The 13,606-nt window shown below is 30.3% G+C and overlaps 1 protein-coding gene across 1 annotated transcript in view; it reads left to right on the plus strand.

Moving 5' to 3' along the window:
• Nucleotides 1-13,606, plus strand: part of LOC132942049 (discoidin domain-containing receptor 2-like) — a 278,081-nt gene that overhangs the window by 95,431 nt on the left and 169,044 nt on the right. Inside the window, exon 3 of the mRNA XM_061010339.1 lies at nt 4,013-4,115. Coding sequence (XP_060866322.1) covers nt 4,013-4,115 — 103 coding nt within the window. The remainder of the gene's footprint in view (nt 1-4,012; nt 4,116-13,606) is intronic.

Below are 13,606 nucleotides of genomic sequence, written 5' to 3' on the forward strand. Positions count from 1 at the left end.
TAGTTGTAATTGAGCAATGGGGATTCGATGCTTGTGAATTTCACGGAATAAATGCCGTATATAATAATAGTTTAGTATAATAATATGAATATCCAAGTAGGTATTATGATTTGTATTAATTTTATTCATCCACGTATTGAAAAATAATGTTTAACTAACAGCTATTTGTTTGAAAAATAAAATGAAGGACTAATAAATTGTTATTTACGTGCCACGCCTGCAATTCGAATGTGTTTGTTAGTCCTCTTCCAAACATTCACTATATACCTACCTAATCTGAGTCCATCGAAACCAATTTTGTACTGTAAGCTTTAATATTCAAGTGAATTAATTCATTATCTAAGTATATATTAAACTTAGGACTTAATTTTAGTTTTTTACAATATTTTATTTTTAAATACAATTTTATTGTAATAGTTATATTACATATAGGACATAAGTCATAATTCACTTAAAAATTAATCCGTTGTAAAAGTCAACGTACAAACACTGATAATTTTTTTTTACTTGAAGTATAGTATTATGACATTTCACTCAAATATTAAAGCTAACAAGACAAAATAATTGGTTCTCCAAAATGAATAAGTAAGTTTGTAAGATGGAAACAACAACGTGAGAACTCCTTAAGCTATTGACTTACCTCATAGTTATTCTTCTGGAGTTATGAGCACTCTAATTTAACAAGAACGTTTTAAATTTTGTTCAAAATTACATAATAATGAATAAATTAAAAAAAAAATAGTAAATAATAAATTTATCAATATTTCTGATAGACTTCCGGAAAGAGTAAAAAAAATGTTTTAATACAGATCAAAGAACATGGTAGAAACCGCAACTTTTTCATAATCATTGGTCCGTAGTATTTATATGATTTATTGTATCTTTTTTTTCTTTTAATTGAAATTACTGGTAGTAATACATCGCTTATTTTTTTAGTTAAATAATACCAAAGTGTTACGATACTGGAGGAAGAATAATATATAATATACAATACTTAAGGAAAATGAAAAATTACAATTTTGAACACGTTAGATTGATACGTGCTTTAAGGAAGTAGTGCCAGTTCATGTAAACTGAACAATATTATTATATAGTTACGTTTTCATACGCGTTGCATGCGAATTTTTATCAGTGCGTATAATATCGTGTTTCCACGTCTTTAAACGCCAAGTATTAAAATAGACTGGTTATGTTTATTAGGTTTATAAAGGCGAAAAACCGGAGCTTATACTCGGTACTCTCAACAAGTGCCTTGCGGAGGGGTATTATCTGAGGGCTTGGAAGGTAGCCAAACTGGTGTTACTTCAAAAGGGAAACAAACCACTAAAGGACCGTGACCATATAAACCCATTTGTTGGATAAATACAATCGACTAACTTTTCGAAAGAGTCATAAAGAAGAGGTTGGAAGTCCATCTTGAGTATACAGGGGGAACCAGTAATCGCCAGTTCGGATTTGCGAAAGACGATCAATAGTAGATGCGATAACATTGGCAATGGATGTGGTGAACAAAGCAGGCAAATGCCCTCTGCGCAAGAGAGAGATATGCACCATGGTCTCTCTCGATGTAGCAAATGCTTTTGATACAGCTTCATGGGCCAGGATAGAGAAGGCCTTGATCTCCAAAAGAGTCCCATTGTATTTGGTCCGTATCCTGAGAAGCTACCTCAGCAACAGGTCACTTCTATACAGCAAATCAGAGCGACATGCAGTCGTCAGTGGCGTTTCTCAAGGCCAAGTCCTTGGACCAATGTTCTGGAACGTCATGTACGATGACTTTCTGAAAACGAAGATGCCGCGAAACATGCAAGAAATATCCAGCTCAATCTTAATATTGCTTTTGCTGATGATGGTGCAATCCTGGCGACGAGACACACTACCACTAATCTGGAAGAGGCTATGAATCTGTCTTTGGATATAGTTGCCAAATGGGTGGAATAGGCTATACATTACCAAAACGGAAGCAATCATGTTGACCACCAAGCGTGGCTATCAACCCCCCAGGTTCTTTTTGAAAGCGCCCAGCTCCATCCTAAAGAACATATACGATATCTGGGCATCGAACTGAGCAGCAAGCTTGGGTTTGGTAAACGTTTTGAGTGTGCAGCTGCAAAGGCCATGAAGACCGGTTTCTCGTTGGCAAGGTTAATGCTAAACACAGGAGGACCAAAACAGAAGGAACGCCAACTTCTGATGTCCGTTGCCCAAAGCCAGCTGTTGTACGCAGCCCCGATCTCGACATCAGCTTTGGTAAAGAAATATAAGGGTGCTGTCGGGACCTCAACGACGGACGGCTATAAGAATAACATGCGCCTACGCAAGACGGAATCCACCAACGCGATACTAGTTGTGGCAGGTACACTGCCTTTGAAACTGAGAAGTTCAAAACAGACAAAGCAAAGTGGCTTGGCCAAAACTCTTGTTAAAGCTGGTAACAAGAACGGATTCTATCCAAGAATAGAAGAGTGAATGGGGACAGCCCAAGACCCACCACTGGACAAGAAAACTGATCCCAATTCTGCAACCTTGGTAATGAGAACATACAGCGTTATCAACTACCACATCACCCAGTTTCTTAAGGTACATGGGTGCTTTGGAAGCTATTTGTTTAGTTTCAAGAAGCTGGACACCCCTGAGTGTCACGACTGTAAAGCACTAATCGATGATCCCGATCATGCATTCTTCAATTGCGACCGCTGGTGGAGGCAACGAAGGGAGTTGGAAGTGAAGATCAATGCTGTTTTCACTCCTGAGGCCGGCAGTCAACAAGATGATGGAGAGTAAAGAACACTGGGACACAATAAGTAGTTTCATAGAGCATATTCTGTCAACCAGGGAGGAAGAAGAGTGACAGCGTCAAGAAAGACCAACACAGAATTAATTACTACTAGTAGATAAGGAACTTAATGTGACCCAAGGGTCAACTTTGAGGGAATAGAGCCTCTCATTTAGTGTAATTATTACTGTGTGAGGAGAACGTGAGTGGGAGAATGGCACGGTCCCTTATCATATATTTTTGTACTTTGAGTGTCAATAAATGGCACTCGGAAACTTGGGGGGAGGATCACCACAAGGAAAAGTTCCCTCCACGTGGTTATGAAGAGCACATGCACAAAAAACAGTTTATTACGTACCTATAGACCGTTGTTCATATATAATTTTCAAGCAGATCTGGCGTCTTTTGTAGTATACCAAACGATTAAAGTATTAAAAATTATGAACTCCTGAAAAGATTTACCATTTTTTTTTTAATTGAGTGACATCTAATTTTTATCAAACTACCAGATCACGAAAAAATCACGATTTCATTTAAACATTGATCCTGACGATGCTGCTTATGTTTCTGCATGCATACCAACACAGTAATAATTGTTAAATCGTTTATTCAAATATACGTATATTATATTATAAAATAATAGTAACACAAAAATAAAAAACAATAATTATGAAATAATATATTTGTTTTTGTATGCCTTTAAAATTAAAAATATAAAAATATCTTCGTATTCTCTATATAAAAATTCAAATTTTCATCTTCGCCTGAATCTAGATAGTTCTATATAAAATTATCTTTATCTTATCTAGATATTTTTTTGTTATCTGTGGTCATCAATGATTTTATTAGAAATGTAATTAGTGTGTCCTTCAAGAAAAAAATTAAAACAGAGATAGTATGCTAAAATCCATTCATTATATTTTTACTATAATATTCTTATATCAGTTGGTAATTTATTATGAGTCTGATATTTTTAACGATCTTAAAATAATATTTGTTTTCACAAAATATTTCTCTACAACCAGACTGCACACAGAGTTCTACACGTATCTAAATGGTCCTTAACTTAATATTTTTAACTCACTACTAGCTTGTGTTGAGGTGAGCGAAGTGAGACAAATACAAAATAATGATTTTCTATACCTTTTTATTTTATTATTATTGTAAATCGATGGTAACAATAATTATATTTTATACTAAAATTCAATAACTAATAACCATTAATTTTAATTTCAGATGAATGCAATAATTCGCTGGGGATGGAGTCTGGTAAAATACTAGATTCAGACATAGTCTCTAGTTCTTCTTATGACTATGGAACTGGACCACAAAGAGGCCGGTAAGTGATAATATTCAATTTCTTACAATATATTAAATATATAAAATAAATAAATAATAATAATTTAGTAAAAAGTGTAAACCGTATCACAGACTAAGACAATGTGACTGTATTGTTCACTATATTTTGTAATAATATTATTAATAATATATTCTATGCAAATGATGAAATCCATTCAACATTCAAATTACATTTGACTATTTTAGATTATCATAACCAACTTATCAATAAATAAATTAAAATTGTAAATATATAATATCATATCATATCATAAGTGGATATTTGTATATATAATACACATTTTCAAGTAATAGTTCAAGTTATGGTAGGTAATTAGACACATATTTGAGGGTTTTAATATTGATACCAACAACAATTCTAATTATAGTATTATTTTGGAGAAAACAATTCCACATTTGTAATTAAATATTTTTTTCTTGTAATAAACTGTTTAGAAAATAACTTTTAAGAAGTTTTCTTTCAGTATTGTTTTGCAATATGTTTATACCAGGTGCCTACCTATATAATATAAGCTCCATGCACTGACAGTAAATTGTGTAAAATGTAGCTTACTTATTAGTTATTAACGGCGCATACTAGTTGGGCCCATATTCAAATTGCATATCAATTAGGTAAATTTTACTAGTTGGGTTCTGTGTTAAAAATCATACTGATTACTGCACCAGTTAGGTCACAGAAAAATAACATTTTCCTTGCTATTTTTACAGACTTAGGTTTGTACTTACCTGAACATATAGTTATTATATGGTATGGTTAAAAATATTTTTTTTTCTGATGTTTACAATTTGTTAATAGTAGTTAATAACTAATAAGTTAGGTTAAGTTGGGTTGAAATTTATAAGATACAGATTTAACTAATTTGTAGCAATTAATTTTTCTCGATATTTTTTCTGTCATTTTTCTTTCACGATTTAGATATACTACAGTTTCTTTTTCTTCCCTCTGGGCTTCTTGTTTTCATATAAACGTCGATTAGAATATTTTTAAAACGTGTTTAAATTGGAATATATTTGGGCGAGCAGAATAAAATATAGTATTGCAGTGTGAATTCACATGCGTTTGTAGTTCTTATTTTACTAGGCGTAAATTCAGACCATGATTTTGGAGCAAAATTTGCGTCAGGATGAATATAATTTTTTAATAAAAATTCAATGGACTTTTATAATCGTTTGTCATCAGTCCCAATTTGCACTAAATTTTAGACTAAGACTATTTTTGCAGCCCTTATTATAGATGATTTTTTATGTAAAAAATAACTGCTATATCATACAAAATCATTCACAAATATTAGTACGTTTTAAATTAAACTTAAGGTTTCATTTTCTCTGTAGATTACTTATATGTAAATTTGTCAATATAATTAAATAGTTGAATTTATATTGTAAAACTAAATTAAATATTCTGGATAACATATTGTTATAACTATAATTGTCGTTGAAAACGTTTGAAATTAATTTTATTGTATAATGCACGTATCACATTAGGTATCGATCTGAACATTAATTGAATTTTCATGTATAGAAAATATTCGAAGTATTATGTAAAAATATTAATATAATTGATACTATATCGCAATATATTTTTTTCTCAATAGAAATTACTTCAATCTGTTTTGATTATGTATTACAATAATATTTAAATATGCTTCTACTTTAGAATCTAAAGTAAAGAAAAAAAATTATTCTTTTGATCTTTGATTGTTTGTTGGTTATATTACATATTTTAAAAATACCTCGCGGGTATTAATTGAATATACCAGAATTATTGAATATTTTAAAAGTTTTAATTGGTTTATTTAAAAAACGGGTTCATGATAGTTCTTAGAAAAATACCATCTGTTTCGTAATATACACGTAATATTTATCCCCCCAATGGTTTATTGTAAAACACATTCTTTTCATAATATTTGTTAATTTTATTACATTCTCACCTATATTTGTGGTGTATACTGCATGTGGTTTAATTAACACTCATTATTTCAACATTTTGTTTGAGGAAATGTTTATTGTAAACATATCCAGCAAATATCCATCAAAACATTTTATATACATTGCATTTAAATATCAGTAACTATTGACCATATTTAAAATCAAAGTTATACGAGTGATGATAAAATATTAAAACATTGAAATATTTTATTTTATTAGTAACTTGTGTTTGTTAAGTTAAATATTATACTTCATTATATAAAAATAAATATTTGTATAAATTCTATAAATAAAAAAAGTTTTATGTTAATAATTAGTTTTTTTATAAACAAATAAAAATATTTCTATATTAAAAGAATATGTTTTTATTAATTTTATCAAACGTAAAATTGAATATTTTAATAATGAAAATTAATAAGCACTATTACATCCCCTTCAGTATTCAAAATAATTTCTCCTCCCTATAAAAAACATTTTATTCCGTATTTTATAATGCTTTCACTATACAGGATTTATTATTTAATCTTTCTATGTTTTTACTTCCCAAATTTATACGATAACCACTTTATGGACTAATTGCAACAAAAAGTATAAAATTAAATAAAAATACTATCTTTCGAGTTCAAAATATTTTGATATTTATTTACTATTTAGGTATGCAGAATTTTAGTAGGTATTTAAATATATTATTACACATAGTTCATAATATAATTGTTAAAAAGAAAAACTATTTAATTCAACAAATTTTTTAACATTAGGGCCGTGTACTAGTGTTCTACATCACACAAAATCAAGAGACTAGAGAATATTAATTGTAGAACTCAATGAAAATTAAAGCAAGTTTTGAAACTTTACTTAGTTAAAATAGTCGTTGATATTGAATATTGGTACCTTATACAATATAGTCAATATACATAATTAGCTATAAACTTAATTGATTAATTTTTATTGCATAACAATTTTAAATTAGTTATTACTTTTTATTAGTATTATCGGTTTAATATATTAATTATTTGAATTTATTGGAGTACAAAAATTACTAAAAATTGATTGAAAATATTTTATTTTTTACAATAGCAAAATATGGAATGTATGTAATATACGATTTCTATAATATTATCATTATTTAGAATTTAAACTGAAGAATTATTCAAAATCAAACGATTTTTAAACAAAAAATTTCGGGAACCTACGTATTTCAACGAGGTAAGGGGATGTGGTGGACAATTTTTAAGGAGTTTAAAAACAGGTGATTTTTAAATTGCAAGGATGCGGGTCATGTAAATGTGTGTGTAGTAAGTGATCATTAGTGTGTGTGAGTGTGACTGTGTGTAAAAGAAATAGTGGATCACGCTCACGCACGTACAAGTCACTACCTCGGCGTTTAGCGAGTGAACGGTAAACAATTTATGCTCATATTTGTATTTACTTACACTTTGTCCATTCTACTGATGATGCGATTGTATTTCAAAAAACTGATCTGAGTTCGTTACAATGTCTACTTGAGATCGATCAGTCCACATTTTAAGATTTCAGATTTTAATTCCGATGAATAATCAACGTTTAAAAATTCCTAAATTTTAAAATATTCAAATCAAATTTATAGGAGTTGGAGGGTGAAATTGGAAAAAGTGGACTGTCGGATCTTAAGCAGACATAATAACGAATTTTAAATCAGTTTTCAAAAATATTATCGCATTATATTACTATAACATTGGACCACCAGTATGATAGACAAAGTATTAGTATTGCGTCTAAAATAACTGAAAATCCCCTTAAACGTTCCTGACAATTAGTCGTTATTTAGCACTTTTTGACGCAGATGACGCATATGTGCTTCAATAAACTTTAGTCCAAGAGGTCATTGACGTGCTTGCGTTTTTACTTTTCGAAGAAGATATTTCAATCGCTGTCGCGTTATATTTATCAGGATTTATTTTTTTCTTCTGATTTTATTTTATATTTTATCCACCTGCGTTCCCCTCACTGAGGGTTATAATGTGCCACCGCGTTTTTTTTTTCAGTCAGCCGAACAAATTTAACTACGTGACCGAAATACATTGGAGATTTTAACGAAGTCGGCAGACTGGAAAGATGCTGTGACGTGGGTATACGGCAATATAGGTGGTTGCACGGTCGTGTACAGAGTGTACATAGATATAGTATATTCGGCTATCGGTGTGCTCACATAATACTAATAATAATAAATTCGTTCAGAGTATTATAGTGTATACATGCCTACAATATTACACTCACGCACATGAGGTTTCCGTAAATTACTATCGTCGTCTGTTGCAGTAGAAAATATTGTACGTATAATATTGCCTATATAAAAATTTCTATTAAAAATATAACGTTTAATCGTTTGTTTAAATTCTATAATATTTGCGCTATTTATATAAGATTGATTACATAAATAAATATAATGTAATTTGAAATTTGTTTCGAATTTTTCAAAGCATTTTTAAATAAAAAATTAGATTTTGAAATGTGAACAATTTTTTCTAAATAACAGTTGATTGTAGTCTAAATAAATAATAATTAATGCTATATATACTAATTATAATAAGAACAGACTAAATTGTTTTATACAATTATATGAATTAAGTAGTAAACATGTTGTATTAATAAATTTGAGTTGAACAATCATAGGTGCATACTGCATATTATACATTTATGCCTATAAAGTAAATAAATTCAGATATTGGTTTTTGTTGGTTCTAGTTAAAAGTGACGATATAAAACAACTGAATAATCGATAATTATTGTTCGAAATAATTATAAAATAATAATGACTTAATTCTATAATCAACAAATAATTGTTTAGTTTTAATATTAGATAAACGGTATGTTGGTATATATTTGTTGAGCTATAACGGAGCTTTAGAAATTAGAATAACGAAGATTTATAAACGCAATATGCATACTAAGCAACATTTAATAAATTTAAAGCTGCCAACAATAAATTATTTTGGTAATTTTTAGAGTAATAAACAATACTTCAACAATTTGTTTTCTTTAATAAAAATTAAAACATAATCGGGACATTTTTTGTATTTTTTAGACTTTTAGTAGTGAAATATAAATCATTTTTTAAGGGTGGTTTTCTTATTTTAACATTTTAAAATCATTTAAATCCCCATCTCAATGACAATAATACAATATATACCTTTGAAACGGGCGTGTAAAAAATAATATAATATGTACAACAGACCTGCAGCCTCATATCTATAGCTGCAGCCTATGCAATTCTCTGGGCATCGCGGTCGGTGCAGATGACCTCTTTCCTATCATAATTACGTCCTGCGCACTGGTCGGTGAGGCAATCCCACCCATCGCACCCCATCTCTGACACCACCCTCAACCGTCCGATGACCTTCGGTTGCGTGCTGGTTTACACAATAATAATAACATATTGTACATGTACCATGTGTACGTGACCGATTTTCCTCTCTCTCCAGTACCGTGGTATCGTGCTATATATTATACATCATTCGTATACATCGGTTAATCGGGCGCATAAACCTTTTCTCTGTTTCACCGTGACCAAACCACCAATATTGTTTGTTTCTTTATAGCATCTACCTTCAACCTGGGGGTATTACAATAATATATGATATATATATAATATTACCAATACACATTTTGATGTTACCGAGAAAACTGTCAACGTAGGTAACGATGATATGACTTTATGAATGACACTGATCTGGGATAACGCGTATACTAATAATAATATTATATTGGTTTTGAGAGAAACTACCAATATAAAATAATAATATTATTATCCACAACAACTTTTTATTATTTATTTTCAGACTTGTAGTTAGCTGTTTTGTCGAATTCTAGTCCAGTAAGATGACAGTAGTAATATGTTATAAGGACTTACGATTACCACAACCATGACGGCCCCGACGTATGCTTAGATTATAAAACTTCGAATAATAATATTAGTATGGTTCGATTACAACGACTTGTTCAGCTTTTTAATCAAATCGGCACCCGTTAAATCTCCTCTGGGTCCACTATTGATTAACTCTTATAATGTAGGTAGCTAGAAGTATCATTGTAGTTTTTACATTTTGTATTTGTAATAATGTATTGTTATATTGAAATTTAGTTGATTAAATCTCTATTACTATGGTCTATTGATATAGGTAGAACTTTAGTAGGTATTCACTGTTAATTAAATGTTGAAACGAGTTGTCCGTTGATTTATGACAATAAATTACTGTTAAAATCAAAAACAGTTGTATTTGAGCTGAAAATAATAAAATGTAGTATTGACTATACTCAGTATTGGTATATTATATTATTATAATATTTCACTTTATTCTCATAATTTTGTTTGCAAAAACTAGGAACTCATTATGATTGAAGAACACTCAACACTGTGTAGAAAGCTGTTCGGTCGTAGAATATTGCATTACGTTATAGCCACTTCCGACTTTCTGAGGTTCCCGGAAATCACCCCAGATCGTAAAATTCAGTAGTACCTATTTCTACTAGAAAAATATATTACATCCTCCAATAATATACAGACTCAACATCATCACTGCAACCGACAAACCCTTAAAAACGTTACATTCGATATCGTTCTCATATTATTTTTATTTTTTTAATAATTATAGTGATAACGCCTAAATAGCGTTAACACGGACAAAATATTGTCCTTCTCTCGGTAGACACACTATAGTAAACAATTTAAGCTTATGTAATGTTTATTTTTTTAAATATATGTAAAGGTTTTAAGAGCTATGGTTATTTGTCTACTTTTAGATTAGTAACAGGTTAAAAGTAAATAAAAAATTAACATTATTTAATATTTACAATTATTAAAATATTTTTACTTAAGTTTATATTATAGAAAACATATTAGATTAATTCGTGTTTTCTTCGTTAAGTGCATGTTAGAGTGACGCTGGGTAATGAAGATTTTTTTGTTCTTTAGTGTATTTTGGGCATTTAGTCACAATGTGATAGATCGTAAGGGTTTTCTTGCATGTGTTGCACGAGCGAAGTACTATTTAAATGGAGAAAATGAGGAGAATATATTTCCCCCCATGGAATTTATTTCCAATTCTTATATTTTATTATAATATTATATTATACCTATTAAACTATATTATTGATATTTCTATAAAAAATTTAATGTGAATAATATTTATTTTTTCATAATCTGAAAAATAACAATATTTATTCACTATTTTCGACAATATAGTTCTTTTTTTGATTATAAAAACAATAAACTCTGGTGGAGATAAATAATGAACTTATAAAATGATCTTTAGGCTAAAAGAAAATATTTATATAAATAGAATAATTATAAAATTAACAGTACCTACCTCCAATCATAAAACATTTATATCATAAGGTATTACTTTTTATGTTTTTCTCATTTCTTTTATAGTTAAATTAAAAAAATGTTTAAAATGTTAATTTGAAACTATAATATTTATAAATTGTGTAGTTAAAGAGTCTAAAGTAATCTCAACCACAGTTAACGAGTTGTGTTCCAAACTTCCAACTAAATGACTGAATCATGAGTCGTGTCTCAATTATAAAAGAAGGGTACACGAGTTAAGTCCCGAAGAAAAGTAGATTTTTTAAAAAAGTTTCATTTAAAATTGTGCGTAAAAAACGATTCAATAGTTTTTGTGTCTATAGATGATGAACAAACAAACGACCATTCATTTTTATAAATTAGAAATGTATACCTAAATATATATATAATATTGCAATGGACAAATTTCCTCGATTTGAATTTATTGGCATACAACTTTTGTAAACTTTTTTTGTTAGTGCACAACTCGTGTATATCACAAAAATCTATCGGACACAAAACGTTTGCAGGTGTCTCGACGGCCCGGCTATATAGTGGCTATTCATCGTGGGGTTGTCAATAAACCTTAAGTTATATTTTTAATGACTAAAGTGCATGTTATAAAATCAGCATCATCCCTCACCATGATAAATGTATTTTACCACCATTGGTCGCATGTTGAGGCAGGTGGTTGGGTGATTGAGAAAAGAAGTGAGTTAAATGGGTATAATATTCTATTCTGACAAAGAGGACATGTCCCATGGTATGAACCATCAAGCAGGAAACGATATTAGATTGTAGTATCATGACTCGTGTACCGCGAAAAAATACCGTTCAACCTACTACAGCGGTGATACAAAAATTCGTAGATTCGGGACACACAAGTACCTACACAACCGCGCAATAATATAATTTCCAATATTTAACAAATATTTTGATATAATAAACTACGCACCTGCACAGTACACGATGTAAATCGCATAAAATAATAATCTACAGGACTGAGGACGTAATAATTGCTGGACGTATACTCACGTACGGGGTGTGTTTTGTGACGTGCGCTATTATACATCGTCCTCACAAAAAAAAAAAAAAACAACAACAAAACGCATACACTTAAATATGTATGTATTTATATATTTTTTATTTACCTGTCAACGCCGACTAGCGTGGCGGTGGGGTGGCGTCCGTAATGTGAAAAATTGTTGTACTTAATAATATTATTATTATACGTCCTATCCCGTTCGCGCGGCCGCGTTCGCGTTTTTATGTGCGCGTCGACCCGTTATTATGATTTTTTAATCAACGAAAACCCACCGGTTAAAAACGGTCGACAAATTAAGCTCGTATAGTATTATAAAGTTCAACAGGGGTCGCCGCCGCGCACCTAGTGTTTCTCTTATTATCGTCGCATTTGTTTTATTCCAACACACAATTTTTTTTTTTTTAAATAAATTGTCATCGTGTCAGACGCCCAGCGTAGATATTATAAATTATAATATTGTTATTATTATTACGTCGTGTATCTCCGATGATCGATCACTAGAGCAATACGTCTTGTATTATAGGTACGCAAACGTCACATTACGCGTCAGGCGTGCAGCCGCGTATCCGTGTTGGCACAATATTAATATTTTATTCAGCTGTTGACTGCACAGAACGATATGATATGATAATCATAATATAATAACGACAGTAATGAACCTCACGTCTCACGGAGTGGTAAAAAAAAAAATATTGGAAAAAAAATAATATATTATTATATAGACTATAGCAGAGTAAGCATATTGCACATAAACTATAATACTATATAATATGCAAATTTCAGGGTACAAATATCATGAATATCTGACGTTTTTAATTATTACATTCATTGTAATATCGTGTACTAACAGGTTTTTGGTTCTGAATGAAGCAGTAGAACTCTATTGGTTTCAAATTTATGTATTTTTTTGATCATTTATAGTTATTTTTTTTCTGTATGGACAATGCTTTTTTGGACAGAATAAGAAGTAGTACCAGTTTTATGTAGTTTGATTCTTGCTTGTCGGAATCAAGCCGATTCTTTAAAGTGATAAATTGTTAATTTCTTCAGTAGAAGAAACGGAATGATAGACTTCCAAAAAAATGGTGAAACCACGTGTGTAAAGTTCCTCCCCCTATGTTGTCTTATTTTCTCCAAACCTTCGCCAATATTTTACAAATGATTTGCAAAATTT

The sequence above is a fragment of the Metopolophium dirhodum genome, chromosome 3 (assembly GCF_019925205.1).
Source record: "Metopolophium dirhodum isolate CAU chromosome 3, ASM1992520v1, whole genome shotgun sequence".
Taxonomy (NCBI): Eukaryota; Metazoa; Arthropoda; class Insecta; order Hemiptera; family Aphididae; genus Metopolophium; species Metopolophium dirhodum.